The sequence below is a fragment of the Octopus sinensis genome, linkage group LG11, assembly GCF_006345805.1.
Source record: "Octopus sinensis linkage group LG11, ASM634580v1, whole genome shotgun sequence".
NCBI classification, from domain to species: domain Eukaryota; kingdom Metazoa; phylum Mollusca; class Cephalopoda; order Octopoda; family Octopodidae; genus Octopus; species Octopus sinensis.
Genome location: NC_043007.1, coordinates 49,361,311 through 49,387,070, shown reverse-complemented (window position 1 = coordinate 49,387,070; position 25,760 = coordinate 49,361,311). Strand labels below are relative to the sequence as shown.

General features: G+C 37.9%; 1 protein-coding gene across 1 annotated transcript in view; it reads right to left on the bottom strand.

Moving 5' to 3' along the window:
- The window catches only part of LOC118765243 (organic cation transporter-like protein), a gene marked incomplete at its 5' end in the record, with an annotated part of 34,580 nt that overhangs the window by 1,339 nt on the left and 7,481 nt on the right, over positions 1-25,760 (bottom strand). Inside the window, 6 exons of the mRNA XM_036506988.1 lie at positions 1,633-1,705; positions 8,497-8,614; positions 9,788-9,873; positions 11,100-11,234; positions 13,401-13,709; positions 19,026-19,228. Of these exons, the coding sequence (XP_036362881.1) occupies positions 1,633-1,705; positions 8,497-8,614; positions 9,788-9,873; positions 11,100-11,234; positions 13,401-13,709; positions 19,026-19,228 (924 nt within the window). The remainder of the gene's footprint in view (positions 1-1,632; positions 1,706-8,496; positions 8,615-9,787; positions 9,874-11,099; positions 11,235-13,400; positions 13,710-19,025; positions 19,229-25,760) is intronic.

Here is a 25,760-nt window from a genome sequence, read left to right as displayed (position 1 = left end):
TATATATACGTATATGAATGTATATGTATCTGTTTGTTTGTTTGTGTGTGTGTGTGTGTGTGTGTGTGTGTGTGTGTGTGGGTGTGTGTGTGTGTGTGTGTGTGTGTGTGTGTGTGTGTGTGTGTGTGTGTGTGTGTGTGTGTTTGCGGCGTGCGTGTGTGTGTGTGAAAATAATGGTGACGATGTGTACGATAATTAACAGAAAGGACAAGAACCGATATGGATAAGTACTGTTTATCACCCAGCTTTTTGTTCAGAGTTAATACAAGCAGGCATCCCTAGTTTTGATTTTATTTAAATCCTAATGAAATATCATGTAGAAAGAAGCAGTCGGTTAACAAAGTAGACGTTTTGAAAACGAACCGTTGGCTTTTGAATCTATGTAGTGAAGTGTTGGTGAGCTTAGCATGCCGGCTGGTAAAACATTAGGTCGAAAGCCTAACAAGTACATGATCAATCACACTGGTCAGTCAGTCATTATATATCATGGGTTCCTGTGTATGAAAGAAAATTAAGGACAATGAAGATTGCGTTACGACTGATAGTTGGGGGTATACTGATTGGACTGTTTGGATAGTAACACAGAACCATGTTAATTATGTAGGTAGTAAATGGAGTGAGAACGAATGGCGTCGTGATCGTTAGTTTGAGCTAGTGTCATTGCCTGAAATTCAATCTCCTGTCTAGCGACTGCGCTGATCGTTTAGTTGTCACATTCGTTTAGGTATGGCATATTAGAAGCGGCGAGGACTGTGGAACATGACTGTGGTAAATTTCCTGAGGTCGGTCAGTGGTCACATGCGTTTTGGTATGGCATATTAGAAGCGGCAGAGAGTGCGGAACATGAATAGTTTGTGTACTGTCATCATTTGGGAGTGTCGTCACTGCAAAAAAATCTAAATGACACATGGAAAAGTAAATCGTTAGCAATCCTTAGTCAAGTGTACTACATTGAGTTTCCGCAGAGCTGAATTTCCGAGAGCAGTCTACTGGTCGCTATTTGTCGCCTCCATGTTGCTTGTGGAAAAATCCCTTCTACTGCAATACATTAATCGTCATTGCAATATTTTTAGGGGCTTGCTGTCTTAAGTGATACAACCATCTAACATTTCGGAGGCTAACTTAATAGTGAGAAAGACCGTTGCAGCTTTATTCAAACAAATGGTTTCCTTAATATTCAATATTCCTGCTGCAGAACGAGAATGTAGCCGTCCATTTATTTCTGTGAGTTGCTTTTCTATAAATCAATGGCAGAAATTGATGATTGCTAAGAATTCATGAAGCTGACGTCCTATGTTGGGGAATCATTGCACCATTGGGTTTTCATTGCTGTATATGTGAACCACCAATCATATCCTTGACACAGATAACTTAAACTCAAACGAATTGTCTCTTCTGCCTTCATAACAAAAATAAAACTTTAACAGTCAAGAAATTGAGACTCCATCGAGATCATCTAGAAGTTAAGCGAAATATCATATTAGAACATACACAGAACAATATACCTGTATAGCAAAATATATAAATGCATTCATGTGTGTGTGTGTGTGTGTGTGTGTGTGTGTGTGTGTGTGAGTGAGTATATATGTATGTGTGAGCATATATATGATGTTATGGCTAAAGAAAACTTACCAGCATTCTTGTGTAAGGAGAGATCATGCTCGCGATACGTGCTGTAGCTGAGGCTACACCCATTCCAGCATTCCTGTTAAAAGACAATCCAACAATCATTAATTAAAGAGATTTTTTTTAATAGAAACTGTCTCGAGACGAACAAGACGCCTTGTTCGTGGTAATTATTGTTTATGTTGGTCCTGGGCAATCATACAAATCAATGATGGATGATAATCAAACCACGAATATTCAGTGGTTTTCCCTTTTTCACCATTGCATCCAGAATCTCATTTCCCAATGTCTGCTTGCCATTTTCAAAAGGTATTTTGTGAAGATTGAGGGAGATTACGCTGATAATTCTAACTGGTGCACTAATCACATATATTTTCCTTTGCTGGATTATATTGACGAATTTATTGTGACGAATTTACTACAGAATGCAATTTTTGAACAAACAGTTATCACAACTTCCTGTATCAACTTTTGAGTTGCGATTTCTGGACCATGCAGCATAGTTTATCGAGTGACTGACTCAAATGAAAACTCCTTTCTAAGACACAACACTGAAAGAGTTTTCCAATTACTCAGTTTTCCATTCCCATTTGGTGGAATTAAACTCAGCACAACAAAATACTGAAACGCTCGTTTATACAACAAGCGAACATCATAAATCATGAAAATGTCGGTCACAATCAAAACACGCTGGTGAGTGGAAGTTAGGATCTTGGCTGAAACCATTTCACTTTACAAACGCTCCCGATGCTCTTTGAGGAAGAATGAGTATTCCAATCTCATGTCACTGTTTGCAATATGTATAACAACTGTAGGTCTCCAGTCAAAATATTTATATTCACTTTCACATCCTTCTGTGGTTGTCAACTATCCTGTTGAATTCTTAAATTTTTGGAACCTCCTGGACTCCCACAAAACCGACTTCTGTTGAAAGTAAGAACCATCATTATGCTATCATGGAACCTTAACCAGCCTCGGTTGTGTAATGGTACTAGACGGTGCTAAAAGTCAACGCCCAATATTATTTCGACCACTACTTTAACAGGTTATTCCATGGGAGATCTTTTTATACCCAGAATACCCATAATACCATCCGATACAGAAATCCTTTTGCATTAAAAGGGCTGCGACAGCCAATAAAACTCAGTTTTGCCATGTCTGTAAATAAATCACAAGGACAGACTTTATTTTTTCCTGGGCTACAACTTGAACATTGTTTCTCACACGGGCAACTGTATGTTGCATGTACAAAAGTTGGAGGTCTTAGTCATGTTTTTGTTTATGCTTCTTCAGGAAAATCACTTAACTTTGTTTATAAGAAACTACAGATTTACAGTAAATAGTAAATAAGAGGAAGAAAAAACAATAAAATGCGAAGTGATGCTGAAGACCTACAAATGAAATATAAATATGCATATAGCATGGCAAAATAGTGTTATATAGGTTGTCAAAACAATATATACATATACATATATATATATATATATATATATATATATATATATATATATATATATATATATACCAGAGTAATCAAATAAATGCGAAACAAGGTGGAAAAAATAGTACTCGAATACCAGGGGTAGAGTAATATGCTTTATTAAAAAGCAGCAAAAAATCACAAAGACTGTTACTCGTTCCCGTTTGTCGGACAGTTTTGTTTAGAATATATATATATATATATATATATATATAAATATATATATATATATATATATATATATATATATATAATCTGCTTGTTCGTTCGCCCGTTATACATTAGTAAGTGTTGGAGGTGGAGTAAGAGTGAGAGAGAACGGGAGGGGTGAAGAAAGAAGAGAGGAAGAAGTAGAGGAATGTGATTAATATCACTACACACAGACCAAATAGTCACGTGGTCAGCTGAAGGTAGAGGCGAAGAACGAGTGAAAAGAATGACGAGAGAAAAAGTATGAGAGGGAAGGTTAAACGACGTGCGGTGGTTTGGGGGAGGAACATTTATTACGTGGTTAAAAAGTATCATTCTCTACTTTTTAACCACGTAATAAATGTTCCTCCCCCAAACCACCGCACGTCGTTTATCCTTCCCTCTCATATTTTTTCTCTCGTCATTCTTTTCACTCGTTCTTCGCCTCTACCTTCAGCTGACCACGTGACTATTTGGTCTGTGTGTAGTGATATTAATCACCTTCCTCTACTTCTTCCTCTCTTCTTTCTTCACCCCTCCCGCTCTCTCTCACTCTTACTCCACCTCCAACACTTACTACTGTATAACGGGCGAACGAACAAGCAGATTATATATATATATATATATATATTTCTAAACAAAACTGTCCGACAAACGGGAACGAGTAACAGTTTTTGTGATTTTTTGCTGCTTTTTAATAAAGCATATTACTCTACCCCTGGTATTCGATATATATAAATATATATAGACACTGAGTGTTATATATTTCTATTATTTGTACCACCTAACCTCTCACTCTCCCTGTCTCCTCTTCTCTATCTTCCTTTGTCTTTCTCTGTATTAATAACACATATATTTGTACATATATTTGTACATATATATTTACTACCTGTGACCAGACTAAAGACAGGATGAATCAACAGCTGTAAGTCTTTGAAACTATGTACTAAAACTGAAATATACAAGCGAGTTTCTCAATAACAGATTGGAAACGTGTGGAATGTCACATCAAAGACTTACACTGAAAAAAAAAAGACACTCAGCTGTTCTTTGCAAGTAATTAAGTGCTCCATGTTGGTGTAATAGTACAGCTTAGGTATTGCCTTGCTTTAATATTGCTTTACAAATTATCATCATCATCATTGTTCGACCGTGGTCGAGACAATGGAATTTACCATGCTACGCCAGACTTCACGGTCCATCATGGCATTACGGAGGTCCTGTTGCTGGATGCCTGTATCCCTGGAGATTACATCAGGGTAGGAGAGTGTGCGCCCTCTGGTATTGCGAGTAGATGGCTTCCAGAGGAGAGGAGTAGAAATTACTTCTTTTTCAGCTCTACAACAATGTCCAGCTAACTGGACTCTCCTACCTTTCACAAGAGATGACACAGGTGGTAGTTTCCCATATATTTGCATTTTGGTTGTATGGCGCTTCCACGAGAGATTTTGAGCTCTCATAAGGAGGCGAGTCTAGGTTCCATCCAAATTATAGTATAAATGCTCCACATAACTTTTACATTTTTTTCTGAAAATTTCCTCATATTTTTTATATTCTAAACGCAGGTTTTTCTAAATTGCAAGATTTTACCATTTTTATTTCATCCATTTCAAAGTACGTACCTTGTGGTACTTTTTCATTTTCAATATTTTTTCCCAAATGTATGCTCTAAACATAACAGATTGCTAATCTACATCCTCCCACCACACACAGAAATCTTAAGGTCAGGGATTTGTGTTAGAATTTAGGACTAAGATTAAAGTCAGTGTAAAGGTTTGAGATTTAGAGATAAGCTTAGGGTTAAAATTTTGATATAAGACCTTAAACTTAGGATTTAAAGTTAAGGTTTGATGTTAGCAGTTAGAATGAGAGCTATGAGTAAGGATTAAGTTTCAACAAAAATTGGAGTGGAGGGCTGAAAATATTCAAATTTGTGAACAATATTTTGCAGAATTATAGAAATCGTATAATAAAATCTGAAATAATATTTAAAGAAAAATTCTTTTAAAAATGTGTCCAGTATTTTTTTCTGAAAAATTGCTATAAGCTAAACAGGCGCAGGAGTGGCTGTGTGGTAAGTAGCTTGCTAACCAACCACATGATTCCAGGTTCAGTCCCACTGCGTGGCATCTTGGGCAAGTGTCTTCTGCTATAGCCCCAGGCCGACCAATGCCTTGTGAGTGGATTTGGTAGACGGAAACTGAAAGAAGCCTGTCGTATATATGTATATATATATATGTGTGTGTGTATGTGTTTGTGTGTCTGTGTTTGTCTCCCTAGCATTGCTTGACAACCGATGCTGGTGTGTTTACGTCCCCGTCACTTAGCGGTTCGGCAAAAGAGACCGATAGAATAAGTACTGGGCTTACAAAGAATAAGTCCCTGGGTCGATTTGCTCGACTAAAGGCGGTGCTCCAGCATGGCCGCAGTCAAATGACTGAAACAAGTAAAAGAGTAAAGAGTAAAGAGATTGTTTTACTATGTTACCATTTGTTCCCTGAATCTTCAACTTGGGCAATACACACACACACACACACATATATATATATATATATATATATATATATATATATATATATATATATATATATATATACAACAGGCTTATTTTAGTTTCCATCGACCAAATCCACTCAGAAGGCTTTGGTCGACCTCAAGCTACAGTAGAAGACATTTGTCCAATGAATGAATCCGGAACCGTGTGATTGGGAAGCAAACATCTTACACAGCTCCGCCTGCACCCGTATAAACTATATATATATATCGTGAAGTATATTTGCCACTTAAATGTGGCTAACCCTTAAGGGTGGATGGTATTGTAGCTTGTAGCCCCAGGAAGACCCTCCTCCAGCTGGCTATTGACACGCTTTCTGTGTCCTATCAGTATTTGCAAAGGGAAGCCATCCTTCCCATCTCCAACTTGACGTGATACACACGGACCCGAGTTTCTAGGTATTGACCCGTCATCAGCGTGTGACAATCACCGGTTTTTCTTTATTATAGGCACAATGGCCTGAATGAAGAGGGGACATAACAATACAATACAGGACATGGGGTACATATAATGAAAATACAAAAAGGATGATATGAAATGAAATATTAACAATGAATTAAATGAAATGCCTTACGAGCCCCCCAAAGCTCGCAGTTTCATTTACAATTACAGTTATACTATTAGGGGTGTTCGTCCGTAAAGTAAACGAGTAATTCATCTTGCTCTATAACTCCGGGCAAACTATCATATCGAAGTATGGTTTCAGCTGTATCTGAAAACAAGTTTTTTAATTTATTTACCGTCTCTTTTTCCACTATTGCAGCCTTTATTTGGTTATCGTATATTCTCGGGTTCAATTTCACTCTCGCTAGATTTTTCCTTATTGCTAATTTTTTCTGAATTTCTTTATATTTTGTGTACAATATTACAGCTCTGAGATTCTTTCCTTTAGGTCTTCCTCCTCCCTTGCATACTTTCAGACATTCTCCCACTTTTGTTGACCATTTTTCCAATTCCTTCCACCTTGAACCCCCTCTCACTTTAGTTGCTGCATCTCTCTCTTCATGTGTTCGATCCTCTATCTCGTCAGCATACTTCTTTTTAGTTTTTTTTCTTTTTTTGGTTTTTGGGTGGTGATTCCTTCCCGTGTTCGCTTTCTATCCTCTTTTTCTTCTGTTCTTTCCTCTTCTTTCTCCTTCACTAACTCGTCGTCACTTTCCATATTATCTCCTAAATCCTCTATCAAAGCTCTTATTTCTTCCTCCAGTGTTATCTTCTTCACTTGTATTTCTCCTTCAGGACACACATCCTTCATGTGCCCTCTTTTCTTACATTTATAACACACTGGAGGTCTCCCCTCCACCACGACTCTCAGTCGTGTCTCGTCGGGGAACACCAACTCCTCCGGAATGTTATACAAATCTGTCATGGTTATGTGGACTAAGGCTTCCACCGCATAACCCCACCAGTTTATTTCATTCGACTTTTCCACCTTAAGTATGTCCATGTTCTCCTTGCAGTTGTAGATTATTGCAGCTACTATTCTTTCGGTATCAAGTTCCGGTGGGATTTTGCTTATTCGTATCCTCGCCGCTCTTCTACCGCAATAACTAAGGAGTAATACCCATTTTTCCGATCTCAACACTATCATTGCGTTCCCTTTCGCTTCATCTTCATTTTCGAAACGAACGTCTACCGTAGCGTATTTTCTACATCTATTGTAGAAGGTAGTTCTTCCTTTTATTTCTTGTAGACATTTTTCAATCTCTTCCACTTCTGCTACTTCTATTCTTTTTGGGACCACATTCCATGTTCTGTATGTTATGGGTTTTTTCTCCGCTTTTTTCACTTCGTCTTCAGGTGGTGTAACCCTCAGACAGTCTCCTTCCTTCTTGAAGCTGTCGTAGTATTTCCTCAGATTTTCTTTCTCGGTAATTATTTCTTTTAACTGTAATTCGTTCGTAACCAGGCTTTTGCCTGCTGCTCCCGCATAAGTTTGGGCTTGCATACCCAACAAAGAATTCAACAATTCAACAGTTTTCAACAACAATAATCAACAAAATTCAACTCACAACTGTAAATCCGAAAAACAGTCAAAACACTTCCGTTCGACAATCACCGGTTGTTGATGTGAAGTGGTTCCCAGTGCAAATATATATATATATATATCTAAGGTGGCGAGCTGGCAGAAACGTTAGCACGCCGGGCGAAATACGTAGCCGTATTTCGTCTGCCGTTACGTTCTGAGTTCAAATTCCACCGAGGTCGACTTTGCCTTTCCTCCTTTCGAGGTCGATAAATTAAGTACCAGTTACGCATTGGGATCGATGTAATCGACTTAATCCGTTTGTCTGTCTTTGTTTGTCCCCTCTGTGTTTAGCCCCTTGTGGGCAGTAAAGAAATGTATATATATATATATATCTTTCTTCAGTGACGAAAAGACACTGATCTTGAAAAAGGGTAAACAAGCAATAATTAATCTCTAATGCGAAGTATAAACAGTAGCTGCACTTTCTGATAAGGGACAGAATGTGTGTCAATAGCCACCTGGAGTAGGTGTCTTCCTGGGGCTACAAGCTACAGTAGCATCCACTTCACGATATCGTGCAGCAACTGTTTATACCTCGCTCAGATATTTAGTATTGCTTATATATATATATATATATATATATATATATATATATATATATATGTGATTAATGCTAACCTTAATGTGGTTGGGTAGATTTCAGGAGTATATAACCATAAACCAGCAAAGGCACCACTGATAGCAAGCATTCCAAGCAAAGAAAAAACTATTGTAGAAGTATTGATGGCGCGACTGTCTGTAAATAGAAAATAGAGGTCAACATTATCACAAACTCAAAACAGGTTGCTTCTGGGCTTCTAGATAGAAATGAAGATATGTTATGCTTATTCATCTCATATTATTATGGGTTGACAACCGAAAACAAGTAAATATGAATTCAATTCAAACATTATTTGATATATTAAACCTCTGTTCAGATGATATCTTCTTTTCAATGATGACACACCAAAAACTGCATTTGATGACACCTTCTAGATGTATGAATAGTAACGTGGTAATTTAAAGAATTGGCTTCGAATCTTTTGGACTATTCAAATATATCTGACCTTACTTCAGTGTAATTTGATCTTCAACCACTTGGCGATGCATAGAGAGCTAAACACCAATATAAAAAAAATTGCATAAATCAGATGAATTACCTTTTCCCTGACTGTCTGCCTGTCTGCCTGACTCTGTCTCTCCCTCTCCTCTCACCCCCCCTCTCTCTCTCTCTCTGTTTACACGATCGTTTTGAATATTCAAGATAGAAGCATAAACAGTAAGATAAGTGTGTACTCAAGTAAATATTTCTGCTTTTTGTTATGTCACTTCATACAATCTCGTTTCATAAAGATCTTCTGGTCAATCATTCTAGAGTTTGCATTGAATTTCAGTGTGTGTGTGTGTGTGTATATATATGTGTGTTTGTGTGCGTGTGTGTGTGTGTAAATGGTCACATGCACCCACACGCGCACACAGACACACGCACATTTAGTATTGTTTCATGCTATCTTTAAAAGCCTGCTGAGCCTTTTCATCGCCATGTGTTTCTCCTTGTTGATGTAGTGTCTGGTTTCGTTTATTCACTTGACCGTTATCATTCAATTTTTAACTCAGATTGATTTATTTTGTTTTATGCAGTGGATATGTCATAGTTTTATATAGGAAATATTAATGGTAGATAATAGCTTCATATAAATGTAGTGTAGTTTGAACTTTTGTGAGGTCTACTGCACCGAAAGACTTCTGTTGTCAAGGCTGGAATTGACAAGTGGTGTTTCTTCTGTATCCATTTACATACACTTCCTTATCCTTTTCACCACGAGAAATGAAATCACTTACTAGATAACGGAATTGTCATATATATATATATATATATATAATCAACATTTTGTGCTTAAATATTGCCGATAAAAGATAGGTGTCTTACCACCGATTGATTTCAGAACTGCCACGGCTAATAATGTCACAGCTGAGGTAGCAATGAGAATTATGATGGCTTTCTTCCGTCCAAATCTGAAAAATAGTACAAAATAAGATTCTGGTGGTGAGCTTGAATGATGAGTTTCATAGACTGGTACATGGAGTTAATTATCTCAGATATTGTAGTCGACCTTTCAGTCATACGTACAATGCAATAAAGAAAGGCAGCGACGGAGAAAGTGAGAAAGAAAGAGAGCGAGATAGAAATAGAGAGAGAGAAGGGTAGGGAGTAGTGAAAGAGAGAGCGGGTGGAGAGAGAGATTGAAAGAGAGAGTATTTCTTTATTCACCGTAAGGTTGAGAAAAAGAGGGGTGAATACGGGGACAGACAAAACAAACATTGGAGTCAGGGTATCGAATGAGACGAAACGTATGAATAAGCAAACAATTAAAATATATACAATTAAATGAGAATGAGTGATTAGAGAGCTCCAATGTTTGACTGGCATATGTTTTTGAAAGGACTAATGATAAAGTTGGCTTCGGAGGGGTTCGAGTTCAGGGCGCGTAAAGCTGGAACAATGATTGGGCAAGGCAATCCAACTAATTCTTCAATGATTCCACAAGTTTGCCGCCTGAAATCATATCCGTTTGTCTTAGATGAAAGCAAGGCATATTTGATAACACAGTTGAAAATAGAATGTATTTGGAAACAAGAGGCAAGCTGATGTCAACTGGAACTGTTCTGATCAAAGTCAGTTGAACTAAGGTTATTGTAGGGTATCCATAACAACAAAACCTGTAAAATTATTGTACTTACAATCACCAACCCCTGTGCAAATATCTCATGTTCAGTATTTCATTCATCAACCCCAACTCTCTGTCTATCTTTCTCTTCCCCTTTCTCTCTCTCTCTCTTTATAACACCCATCGTTACTTCAATATACATATCTCATAACACATAAAGCTTCTAGCGAGCCCTGAACGCTCTGTATCAATGTTTTCTCCACTCTGTAATCTTCATTAATCTTCTAAATGAAGATTTAGAACGTGTGTGTTTGTGTGTGTGTATGTGTGTGTGTGAGTGTCTGTGTGTACATGTGTGTGTGTATGTGTGTGTGAGTGTGTGTGTATGTGTGTGTACGTTAAAGGCACACAAATACAAATATCTTTCTGTCTGTCTATCTGTGTCTCCATCTGTCTCTTTGTCTCTCTCTTTGTCTCTCACTCTCAGTCTATCTATCTATCTATTTGTGCGCGCTCACATGTGTGCATGTATATATATGCGAATTGTGAATCAAATATAAAATATTTACGAACAACATGAATAATTTGTAGAGGACGAAACTGGAGGGAAGTTCCATGGATGCAGTGAGGAAGTAATTCAAATGACGGTCTCCAGACAAACTACTGGAGGTCAAGTATAGTCCGAAATATGTCACACTGGTAATCAGCCTGAAACACAGGAAACAAAACAAGACATTTGGCTTTTGTTCTTTCTTAAAAGTATTATTACACATAGTGTTCAGTTTTTTGTTTTAAATTATCAAATATAACTATTGTTGTCTTATATGTATCTGTGGCGCAGACGTGGCTGTTTAGTAAGAAGTTTGCTTCCCAACCACATGATTCCAGGTTCAATCCCACTGCGTGGCACCTTGAGAAGGTGTCTTCTGCTATAGCCTCGGGCTGACCAAAGCCTTGTAAATAGATTTGGTAGACGGAAACTGAAAAAGCCCGTTGTATATACATACATGTATATATATCAGCGTGTGTGTCTGTGTTTGTCCCCATCCACCCACCACTCGACAACTGGTGTTGGTGTGTTTACGTCTCAGTAAACTAGCGGTTCGACTTAAGACATCGATAGAATAATTTGCTGGCTTTATTAAAATAAGAGCTGGGGTTAATTCTTTCGAATAAAATTTCAAGGCCGTACCCCAGCATGGCCACAGTCTGATGACTGAAATAAGTAAAAGGTTAAAAATAAATTATGTATCTACCACGAGTCCTGAACTTCTAAGACGTTGCTGTTAACTTTCTGAAATTAACAGTGAGTTTGGTAGAAGTCGTAGTCGAACGCCGGTGAGTGTAACCATGGTGTGTTGCATGAACAGCTAAGAACAGCTGTAGACCACGAAGTATGTCACCATTGTCTGGGGATTTCGCTCAATGACAGACATGAGCGTTCCGCTGGTTTGCTCGCTAAATTTGCCCGATAACAGGCACCTAACGCCTGCTCGCAGGACTCTGCCGGATCGTGTGACTGGGGTTTCAGTAAATGTAAAGAATCTTTTACAAGAGCTATATATTTCCAATATCTGGTTTTGTCTTCACAATCCTGCGTCTGTCATACCCAAATATAAGGAATTTTGCTTAATTAAAGGATAGCTTTATGAGTATGAAAGATGCGAACATTAAATTATAGATTCAATATATGTTATTTTTAATTATGAAAACAGTGACTGATATCATGTCCTCGTACGCTTACAATTTGCAAAACTTAGAAGTCACTATCAATAAAATTATTAATAGTATATTTTGTATTATAATTTGTAAACTATATATTATGATAACAAGTTTACTACATTGGCGAAGAACAAATTTGGTAAGGGATTGCTTGTAATTCAGTACAAAGAAATTCATTCGATGTCCATCTGTTTGTTATGATGCTTAGCTTATTCGCTGATATACATGCATGTATATATGTACTCATACATCCATGCATAAATACACATGTATAAATGCATGCTCAATAAGAAATTCAAAATATAATAAATTAGAGCTGTGACTTATTCTGGATAAAAAAACAGAACGGAAAGGAAAGAATATAGCACAAGGTAGACTTGTGCATATTACCTGCACTAATTCCAGTTACAATATACTTAGAAGGCATTGATCAACATGAGATTATAAAAGACGGATTTTGCTTAAAGCCCTACGCAAAACCACGAGGATGCAAATAGATCTACTTAACAACACAGACACGTCGGTGTCTAAGTGTTTCTCTATCATAAATGAACAGTTAGTTTGTGGTCAAAATCTAGGCCACACCACACAAGGCCACACCACACAAATTTCAGGCTTTGTGCCTATAGCAGAAAGAATTATTATTATTATTATTATTATTATTATTATTATTATTATTATTATTATTATTATTATTATTATTATTATTATTATAAAGGTGACGTATTTCTTCTGCTGTTACGTTCTGAGTTCAAATTCTGCCAAGGTCGACTTTGCCTTTCATCCTTTCGGGGTCGATAAATTAAATACCACTTGCGTACTGAGGTCGATCAAGTCGACTGGTCCCCTCCCCCAAATTTTGGGACTTTTACCAAGAGTAGAAAAGATAATTATTATTATTAAGGCGGCGAGCTGGCAGAATCGTTAGCACGCCGGGCGAAATGCTTAGCGATATTTCGTCCGTCGTTACGTTCTGAGTTCAAACTCCGCTGTAGCCAACTTTACCTTTCATCTTTTCGGGATCGATTAAATAAGCATCAGTTACGCACTGGGCCCGGTGAAATCAACGTAATCCCCTTCCCCCAAAGTTGAGGTCTTCTGCTTTCAATAGAAAGGATTATTATTATTATTATTATTATGAAGAAGAATTACCATGCGAACATGATAACTAGTGTCATGTTTCTGGTTGTTCTGTATTTGATCATGGTCCACAATCCAAGCGCAGTTTCTTTAGGATGAACTTTGGCTTCGTCTTCAGGGTTTGTTCCATTTCTGTCAATCAGTTCTTTGGACTGTTCACCTAATCGATGCATTTCCATAGCAGATTCATTAGATTTCAGACATTTTGTCCATGCCGCTTCGAAATCGACTCCGTTAAGTTTTGCAGCGCGTTTCACAATTCTTTCGGCTTCTACAATTTTCCCTTTTGTGAACAACCATCGAATGCTTTCTCTTAAGTACCTGCATAATATGAATATGAATATGTATGTATGTATGTATGTATGTATGTATGTATGTATGTACGTACGTATGTATGTGCATATATATAATGTACATACATATATGCTTACAAATATACATATATATACATATACGTATATATGGGTATATATAATACACACACACACACACACACACACATATATATATATGTGTATATATATATATATATATATATATATATATATATATATATATATATATATATATATATATATATATATATATATATATATATATACACGTATATGCGTATATACGAGTGGATGCTGAAAAGTTCCTGGCTTTCAGGGTTTTGTGAAAGGGTAGCGCTGTTACCTTTGCAGAGGAGGCAGGACAACTATTCAGATGATATGCAAAAAGTCATGATGGCATGCAATATATCTTACTTTTTTTTTTGCAGATTTAACGCATGATGGCAGTTCCTACAGTGGATCTTGGTAAAACGAAAGCATGTGCGGTCATGAAGTTCCTCCTTTTTAAGACAAAAGGGTGGCGAAAATCCACGACGCGATGAAGGAAGTTTTAAAGGATGGCTGTCCATCTCAATCCATCGTGAAAATCTGGTTGTCGAAGTTTCGGACTGATCCTTTTGAGGTCGGAACGACCAACTTCCGTGAGTACGGTGCACGTCATCATTCTCTAGGATCACTGGATTTCAGCCAAAGTCATAGTTGAGACTCTGGGGATTTCCTGCGAGAGAGTTGGCTACATCATCCATAACACTCTGGACATGAAAAAGCTTTCCGCAAAATGGGTACCGAAATGCCTGAATGCAGACCAGAAGCGCATCCGTGAGACGACATGAAAGGTTATTTTGGACCAGTTTGCACCATGGATGGAACGCTATATCTCATTTAGTCACCATAGATGAAATATGCTTTCATTATTATGATCCCTAGACTAAGTAGCAATCAATAGAGTGGCGCCACAGCGATTCACGTCATTCTAAGTAGTTTCGGACCCAGAAGTCAGCTGGAAAGATTATGGCTTCAGTGTTTTGGGACAAAGACAGAGTACTCCTCATAAAATACTTGCTAAAGGGTTACACCATTAATGCAGAATTCTACATGTCTCTGTTGGACGAACTACGTGAAGCTTTGGAGCAGAAACGCCATGGAAAATCCAAGTCGTGGTACCCTGCATTTTGCAGGGCAATGCACCAGCACACACAGCACATGTAACGCTACAGAAAATAGGCGACTTTGGCTTCAAATTGGTAGACCACTCACTTACTATTCTGATTTGGCCCCCTCCGTCTATCACCTCTTTCGGCAACTGAAAAAACAACTCAAGGGAACGAAATTTCACTCCAGTTCGGAACTGATTGCTGCTTCAGAGGCTTGTTTGTAGGTTCAACCTTCCATATTTCTTTTCACAAGGCTTCCGTATTTTCACAACCTTCCATATTTCTTTTCACAAGGCTTGGAAAAACTTAAGGACCACTGCAATAAGAATGGGAATCTGAGAGGGGTATATGTTAAATAAAACCATAAGCAACTGATCCTCCAGCATTTTATTTTACATAATGTCAGGAAATTTCCAGCACCTCTTTGGATATGTGTACAGACACACACACACACACACACACACACACACACACACACACACACACGTCTGTGTCTCTGTGTGTATTTATGAATATACACGTACATATACATATTAGTGAACGTAAGTAAGGGAGAAAAATATGCAAAATATATATATCACAAAATATAGGACACTTTCACACCGCAAAAACAGTATATTTTGAAAAAGAAAACTACTAAAACTGATAGCAGGAACACAACACTCTTCCAGAAAACCATTTATATATACAAGAACGCTCACTCTTTGTCCATAACACAATGTAACACATGTTTTGTTTATTTGTATTTTTTAATGTTCAAATATCCATTTTTTGCCACTACATTAAAAAAATCACATTCGTTTTGACGTAACATCGATAGTTATTTATTTATTCTTAATTTCACGTTTGCTCGTTATATTTGTGACTTTTCTTCTCTACAGCACTTTGTTGGTTCAATCTGTTCTTGTATTGTAAGGATAATTACACAGCATTTAGTACTTTTTCATATATTGAAAGGTATTTAGGAAGTATAATATTAGTTAGAACAAAAAGAAACAATAAAACTCTGCACTGAGAATGCCTTGATAACTCTTTTCTTAAGATGAGAAGTGCTTTGAGGATCGAGATTTTTTCTTGAGTGTATACCTTCATCTCTTCTGACCATATATAATCTCCCATCATAGCAGTATCCCATCGTCCTTGGTGTCTTCGTCCCATAGTTGCGATGTCCTGATGAAATCTCTCACCATGCTCCTCACTGACATCACCCAAGTTTTCGGGGAAAAAATTTAGGTGAGAGTGCAAAAAATGAACCTTTAAGGACATATGACAACCCATTTTCTTGAAGTTTTCAATAAGCTATGCTACTAGCTGTTTGCAATTAGGATCCTTCTGATTTCCTAGGAATCCACGAACTACATCACGAAAAGCACACCAAGCTTCTTTTTCATCTATTGTCATCGCTCTCTCCAGTTTCTTCGACTTTGACATTGCATTTATTTGGAGCCCAACAAATATGCTACCCTTGATCTTAGCCTCAGATAGCTTTGGAAACGTAAGACAAATTTCATGAAAAGCTTCTCCTCTAAACTCTAAGGCCATCACAAACTGTTTTACCAATCCGAGTTTGATATGAAGTGGGGGTAATAAGATTTTGTTGGAATCTGTTTGAGAACATTTAACATTCCTGGGTGCAGTTCCACTCCTGGGGGCCAATATACTCGCTTGTAATGATGACCATGAGCTCTGCTGTCCCATAAGCAAAAGAAACATGAATACTTTGTGTATCCCCCTTGCAAGCCAAGCAAGAAGTCAAGCATCTTGAAATCACCACAAACGTCCCACTTGAACTCAGCGTAATTTATTTTGTCGAGAATTTCTTTGACATTATCGTAATTTTCTTTCTTCTGTATGGAGTATGCAAGAGGCAACGAAGGATATTTATTTCCATTGTGGAAAAACACTGCTTTGAGACTTCGTGTTGAGCTATCTATGAACAGTCGCCATTCTGCAGAATCATGCTTGAGTCCAATAGCAGTAAACAAACAAATCACATCTTTACAATAACACAGATCATTAATATTTTCATAGTAAATTTCAAATTATTCATGGTGTTTGCGGTACACAGATGTCTTGCAGTCTTCCCCAGTAGATTCCATCTCTTCAACCTTGTTGAAAGAAGTTCAGCTGCTGAGTTAGTAAGATCCAGATCCCTGATTAAATCATCTAACTGACTCTGATTTGGAAAGTGAGGCTCCGAAGTTGTTCTTGGTACGAAAGCTTCCTCCATTTCTTAGCTGCTGCTACTTGTTGACTCTTCAGATGAAATATTTTCTGGCGGTAGTGGTACTCGTAATCTTTCATCATGTGGGACAGGTGCTCTAGATGATGGCATGTCTGGATACTGAAGAGCTTTTCTTCCTTTTACTTTTCTGTACTTTGTCACAGCGGTCATACAAATCAGTCATTGTGATGGTTCTTTGACTCTCTCCATACCCTTGGAATGGCAAAAGGCATTGACCTTCCTGTACCTATTAACCATCCTTCTAGAGCAGATCGACAGCTTCCACATATCACATGTGGGGCCCATGGTTTGTCCTGGTCACCCATGGGCATTCCGAAATAGAGTCTGTACGCTATCCACAATTTGGCACTTTTCATGATCTTTTGTAATACCTGCTTTTTTCCAATATAAATAACCACACACATAGCAAAATGTATCTGGAGAATTTTTACATATTCTAGTAGCCACCCTGAAAGTAGCAGAACTTAGTAATTGGTCTGAAAGAGAAAATTAAACATACATTTAGTAGCGGAACATTATAACAATACCGAATATATAATAACATTGAAAGTCGACATATTTTTTTACTGTTGATGATACACAAAAAATAAGTTCATTTTTGGAATCAGCAGAAAACATGGATTGATAAACAATAAAAAAAATACAATAAACAATTTTTTTTGAAAATTGTTACGTTGTGTAATGAAAAGAAGTTCGTAAATGATATTTAAGGATATTTGCAATCCCCACCCACTCTTACTATAACAATATACTACCAAGAAGCAAGGTTAATGAAATAAAGTTTACAACAAATAAACTCCTCCCACATAACTGCAAAACCTAGATAACAATCACAATTCTTTCAACCCACTCTACAGCATGAATGAAACTACTAACATGAAGAGAAATCTTCAATGACTATCAAAACTTAATTTCCAACCATACATAAATATAGACTTTTCAAAGCCAATAAATTCAAATAATTTAAGTTTCTTCGGACAGCATCCTTTCCTGCAGCATCCACGTCGCAATCTAAGACAAACATTCAGCAGTAATTTTACTGCATTCAATAACCAGCTTATAGCTGCGGAAAATTCTAAACTTCCGATTCAAAGGAGCTTATCTCTCTCCAAGGCAGTGGTATACAGTGCGTGCTTGACACTCACAGACAGTTTTGAGCTTAAAGAGAAAGAAAGAAAGAAAGGAAGAAAGAAAGAAGGAAAGAGCAGGCATCACTGAGGAGAAATTTACTTCTTCAGTTTGAATTAGCCATAATGGCTAATACGTCCACGAATGATTTCAATATCAGCTACAACGAACATAAATACTCATTCAGATCGATGGATAAAGAGAAATACACCACTTTGTCAACAATATGTTTTGAAATTGCGGAATAGAAGAATTAAAATTTAAACAAGGAACAGAACTCTCATATACTCTATCGGGACACGGTACTGCAAATTATATTTCACTGAAAAAATCCAGGGTCTTGAAATAACCACTAGAATTGCTGAGCAATGTTTCAGAGATGTTCCACGTCTGCCGCAGCCAGAATATTTTTCTTCTGAAAATCTACTCCCTGAAAATTTCCTCGATTTTTAAAAACCCTTAAAGTTTTTAAAGACCAAGCGATGCTTCAAAGACGTATTAGCCATTATGGCTAATTCAAACTAAAGAACTAAATTTCTCCTCAGTGATGCCTGCTCTTTCTTTCTTTCTTTCTTTCTGCCTTTCTTTCCTTCTTTCTCTTTAAACTAGTATGATATTTAATCAGCATATATGAAAAAAAGCAAATAAAAAACACATCTTTCGGCTTTTTGTACTGGAGTTTTCACCACGAAAGAAAATGCAAAAGAATAAATAAAAGACAAAGAGAAAATGAAAAACGAAGAAGTAGTGTGAAAAATCACAAGAAATTCCTTACCAAATTTCAAATACGCATACGATCCCTGGAAACCCCAAAACGGCACACAGCCATCTCCATTCTGAATATTTCATGAGATAGGCAACCAACGCTAGGATCATAACACACATACCCCACCAAACCCCCAGTATGCATGAAATCAGTGTTCGTTTGTCGGCAGGAAACAGCTCCAAAATCATGGTATAACCAGGAATAGCGGAACCCTGTAGGAAGATATATTTAAGTTCACGGTTATGATAAAAGTTTTATGAACTCAGCATGTATGTACTTTAACATCTTGTAGCTTTCATAATAATTCTTTCTATTGTAGGCATACGGCCTGAAACTTTTGGGGAGGGGATTAGACGATTACTGCCACCACAGTACTCAACTAGTACTTATTTTATCACTGATCTAATTCTTTTATAGTTATTTATACACCATTATAGGTATTTATACTCCGGTGAAGTTAAAAAATAACCGAATCCCCCAAATCCATCATTGTATATATATATATATATATATATATATATATATATACACTCACGCACGCGCACAAACATACAGAGTCGCATATCTATGTATGTATGTATGTATGTATGCATGTATGTATGTTTGTTTGTATGTAAGTATGTATGTATGTATGTATGTATGTATGTATGTATGTATGTATGTATGTATGTATGTATGTATGTATGAATGTATGTACTCACACTTGTCTACGCGCATAGATACACGATAGATACTCCTCGCAAACGAGGGACGATTCATATGAAAAAGAAAGTGAACAAAATAATACGACCGCTTGCTTATCAAGAAATTTGTAAGTTCCATTTTTTTAATTTTTTAATTTTTTCGTTAAGTATCACAATTATAGGTATGTGTACTCCAGTGAAATTAAGAAAACGTGTCGTAAATAACCGAATCCCTCGAATCCATCACTGTACACACATACATACACAGTCGCAGCCTATGTATGTATTTATGTATGTATGTATGTATGTATGTATGTATGTATGTATGTATGTATGTATATATGTATGTATGTACCCACATATGTCTACGCGCATATGCGTACCATGATCTATACACATACATACGATTGTCGATTCATTTGAAAAAGAAAGCCAACAAAATATGACCACTTGCTTGTCGGGAAATCTGTAAGTTCGATTTTAAAAAAAATTCTTTCAAAGATAGTTAATGCAAATGTTCATCATTTCGAGTCAATAACCCAATGAGTATTTCTGCCAAATATGGTGAAAATCTGTTTAGCCGTTTTCCAGTAATTTTGCAAACACACAGACAAAAAGACAAAGACGAGTGATTACAATACTCTGCTGTCGCTTACTCGCGCATGGTGATGATTTCTTACATTCGCCACAAGGGCCCTGGACATAATGAACAATACCAAAGGGCAAGATACAAGAGACAAAACAGGTGAGGTTTACATTGATCAAGGGGAGACACTGTAACATTAAAAGATATAACAGGGATAGATAAATAGATATTAGAAAAATAAATATTTAATAAATAGAATCACCAATAGCAGGATAGTTCGCATAGGTAATTCGAGATAAAGTTCCCACAAAAATCCCGAATTACCCTGCCATCCCCAAGCAAGCGAAGTGCTATCTGTCTCGGTCAACGCGCTTGATCCAGAACTGCAGCTTAGTCAAGAGGCGAACGGCGACCATATCTACTCGCCGTTAAGGAAACGCTGATGATGCCGTAGCTTCGGCGCATGTCTACGCAACAGCATTCACGGCATCCAATCTTCCAGTTAGCGCCTGACCAATGGAACAAGTACCTTCCACAGTAGGTGGAAGAATATTCGTTTCAATTTGATCACATGTGAACCGGAGCAAGCACAACGGTCAGGTGATAACATATGACAGAGGTGATGTATACATTCGCCACCTCTGTCCGACCTCCTAGAGATAGTTTTCTCCCGGTCAATCTGTGGGTGAGACTGGCTACCCTGCTCGTCACCTCGCTCCAGTTCTTTTCCACCTGGAAATCCGGACCAAACTACATCATAAGAAATCTATCCAGTACCTCCGTCCAGCGTCCTACGATGTTATTGGACGCATGAAGCTGCCCCTCTAGGTGCCAAGCTGCAGGCCAACTGACTTTTCTTGGTTAAGTTTTGCTCCTGTCAGAGATTCGTGTACTCTCAGAACTGTACCGATCAACTCTATGTCGTCTGCATATGCCGACACAGTTCTCCCACGTCCTAGTTAGCTCGCGATGCCTCTCAACGCCACCAATTTCCAAAGTAATGGCTCTAGAACCAGTACTTAGTTAACAGGCGAGAGGGGTCACTCTTGACGGACCGAAAGCATTATGCTGAACGGTCGTCGCAACAGGTAAACATCCACTGAAATTTTCGAGTAGATGTTGCTGTACATTGTGGTAACCCAACCACGGAAAACGGGGCCGAAACCAACAACTATGAGAATAGCTTGCAAGTATTGTTGATGGACCCTCCCGGAGGCTTTTGATTGATCGAAATTGATCAGGGTCCAACCAATACCAGGTTCTTTACCCACTCTGTCTATGTTATATCGCATCAGGTGGAGGGTGTCGTGGATAGATCTGCTTGGAATTGCGCAATTTTCGTATCACCAACTAGTTCCTCAGCGACAAGTGTTAACACCTTAGTCAAAGTTTTGAAATCTACATTATGGATCTAAAATTTTCTAATTGATACCCTTTCTTTGTGTTCTTACTTAACAGTATCACCACTCTTCGACTCGCAGAACTAGGAATTCTCCCACTGTGCTGCCAGTTGCAGTAGATGTCTGCTAAGAGGCTCCCAAAAAAGTCCGGCATATGCAAGTAAAGTTCATAGGACAGATCATCCAAACCAAGCAATTTGTTCCCCATGCAGCCCATCATCACATCTCATATTTTTGCGGCTGTTATCGGCTTTTTGCAACACTCTACCTCCATTGAAGAGAGTCGTGACACGCCGTCGAGTTAGGCACTGAAGTCCATCCTGCGTTCCAGACTGCCATTAGTCCCAAACACATGAGCAAAGTGCTTCCGAAATGCCGCACACATCTGCTTGAGTTTGAGTTTCATGCGTCCATTTTGGTCAACTAAAGACCAAATTGAGGATTTCTTGTCACGTTGCGCCCCTGAGACACAGGCCATTGAGCGGTTTTCGTCCCCTAGTTTCTTAGAGCATGCTCTTTGTTCCTTACAATGTATCCTTTGTGCTTAGCGATGAAGAACTGGTCCAGAGCTAATCTCACCGTCAGCTAGTCAGTTGCGATGTCTTTCCTAAACGCCTCTTCTACGTTTCTAAATACGTTCTCCTCTATTCTTTTTCTGTCTTTCGCTAATGCCTTACTAAACCTAATAGATTCTACTATAACTGCCCCTTTTCATGGCAAACCGCCATTTGTTGTTGATAATTGCCTCGTCAACAGCTGCTTAACTAATTCTCTCATCTGGTCTCTTGTAATCTTCGCAGCCGGGAGTGATGTGTTCAGCGGTTGTTCTACCGCTGTCGGAGCATATACAGCCATGAATTGGAAAGCACCACCCCGCTACTGTTCGTATTCAGTGTCACCAACTTACCCCGTTGGATCCAGGAAGATTGTTCTTATCTTGATATCCAGATCTTTCAGAAAGAACGCCGCCTACCTTATTTCTGTGGGGAGATAGGTGTTTCCACAAGCATTTCTTTCTAGTGTCTTTTGTTTATGGTTCCTCGGAAATCTCTCATTCCTTTATTATACTTTGCTGTCAGTTTGTTGTAACTTTCCGCTGCTTTTATAATTTCTGTATGAATAGGGACGTTATGTTGGTGTGAGATGTCTTCATTTAGAGTAATGTCTGTGTATTTTTGAATATGCCTTATTAAGTTCTTGTTGTTTGTGTCTATAGTAGTGTAATTAGTGATGCCTTGTGCTGGATTGCTGTGTTTTCGTTTTTGAAGGTGTTTTTGGCGTTGGAAATGTTTGTAATTGTCTTGGTATAGAGTGTGTGTGGGTGGGTGATAGTTTGCAGGATTCTGTATCGTCTCTAATCTTTTTGCTTTTAGTCTTATAATTTTTTGTCTTTTTCTTTCTACCTGGGTCCATTCTGGTGGTTTTCCCAGACTGTTTGTCTCATTAGACAAGTTTAACAGTCGGAGAAATCTGTGGCAGGAAAAGAGATATGTCTGCACAGTCGCGCATTTCTAAGCTGGTAGTCTGGTCGATTGGTGTGGTTGAGTATTCTCTCGGTTGCGATGGCCCTAGAGGCGTTATTGTTTTCCTCGGGTGTGGTACCTGTTCTTGCTGCTGATGTTGTAGAATGGATCTCTGCTGCTGCTTCTTTGGCTGATGGTGTTGTTTTGCATGTTGCCGCTCTTAGCACTGACGTTGTAAATGTTGTTGTTGGTGGTGGTGGCGCTGTTGTTCTTGCTTTTAATGTCGTTGTTGTAGTATTAGCAATGTCTACAATAGCGGAGAGGTGTTCTTTTGTTTGTATGGGTTAGAAAGCCTTTGAATGGTTTGTCTTGTCACAAATGTGACATCTCGACTGCCAGAAATAGCTGTGTGTCTTTAAGAAGGTTGATCAAGTCAGAGATGACTTCGATGCCTTCCATCGGCATGTATCCATAATTCCGTGCCCATGTCTGATCAATTCTCCTTTCCTATTTTGTGTACCTTGTGAATTCTTGTTCTGTTACCTAGCCGCACAATATGGCTGCCAGAAGCAGAGGGCTGTTGTCTTCTGGGCACCTCCCCTACCTATCATACACTGGAAATTATATCAGATTTATGAAATACCTCCAGGAAAGAAATTGTAAAACATATAAAAAAACATCTCAGGCAAATACAAACTAACTATTCTCGAGTAGAAGCCACATCATATAGAAAGGTATAGTAAAGCTAATCCAATACTTATCCTGAAAGATTAAGGAGAACAAGTGTATTATAACAGATGTATTATTTCTAACTTTATAAATCTCTGAATGAAATGAAGAAAGTCTCCGAATATAAGATCTGGCAATAGAAACAGCCAGAATCTGGGGACAAAAGACAAGACAATCTCTGTTCTTTATGATAACAGTAGGGTGGTATAGCGTTGGGGAATTAGGGAATTATGACATATGTAAATATACCTCCAAATTCCTAACACAAAATATATGACACAAAACAGCGTGGCTATGTCGTAAGAAGCAGCTTTTCAACCACATGCGTCTGGGTTCAGTCCCTCTGCGTGGTAGCTTAGATAAGTATCTTCTAGTATAGACCTAGACCGACCAAAGCATTTTAAGTAGATTTGGTAGACGGAAACTGAAACAAGCTATATTAAATACCAGGCTTTAAAAAGTAAGCTCTTGAGTCAATGTGTTCGACTAAATCCCTTCAAAGCGGTACCCCCGGATGACTGCAGTCAAATGAATGAAACAAGTTAAAGATAAAAGATGCAAAAGACAATGATACTAAAAGATACTGTTGATATATCTCATCAAAACATAACGCCCTACAAACCATAGGTAGACTGAGTTGCGATCTATTAGGCAATACAAATATACTGAAATAATCAAATAATGAAAGTTAACATAATAATAATAATAATAATAATAATAATAATAATAAATAATAATAATAATAATAATAATAATAATAATAATAACAATACTGAGGGCATTATACTGGCCGCGCAAGACCAAGATTTTGGCACTAACTGAAGCGTCAGCCTGAGGAATAAGCAAGTGTCTCTGCTGTGCCGCATCTGTAATAAAACCGTTCATCTGTAATGAAACCGTTGCCCATATCACGAACGAATGCCCTAGACTTGCCCAAAATCACAAAGTTGTGGTGACACGATGACGTAGCAAAAGTGCTACATTGGATACTGTGCGAAAGTAAGGACTAGAGAAAGGCAAGATGTGGTATAAGCACAAACCTCACAGAGAGGCAGAGTCGGAATTTCCTAATACAAACAGATCAAGTGGTAGAGCATAACCGACCAGACCTAGTGGTGGACGACAAGATACAACACATGTGCTATATAGCTGATGTTGCATGTCCCTTTGACCCACAAATAATAAAGAAAGAAGGTGAAAAAATAGATAAATACAACCAGTTTAAGTACGAAATAGCTCGGCTATGGAAAATGAAGAAGGTGAAAATAGTGCTAATCATTGATGGTTCCCTGGAGACAATATAAGAAGGCATCAAGAGGAATATCAAGGAAATTGGAATAGAGTGCCCAGTAGGACTGTTACAAAAATGTGCCTCCTTGGTACTGCCAGAATAATGAGGAGTATTAGATAGGAAAAGAACAGATAGCATGGTACCATAGGCTGCAGGCAGCAATCCCGCTACGCATACAAGACTACAGTAGTTCCAACAAAACCAGAGATAAAACGGAAATAATAATAATAATAATAATAATAATAATAATAATAATAATAATAATAATAATAATAATAATAATAATAATAATCCTTTCTACTATAGGCACAAGTCCTGAAATTTTGGGGAAGGAGGATAATCGATTACATCAAGCCCAATATTAAACCGGTATTTATTTTATCGACCCCGAAAAGATGAAAGACAAAGTCGACCCTAGCGGAACTTGAACTCAAAACATACAGATGGACGAAATGCCACTAAGCATTTATCCTGCCGTGCTAATGATCCTGTCGGCGCGCCGCCTTAATGATAATGATAATAATAATGCATAATGATGAAGTGGAGTGGCTGCATGAAATTCAAGACAAGTTAAGAAATATAGAAGTCCAAG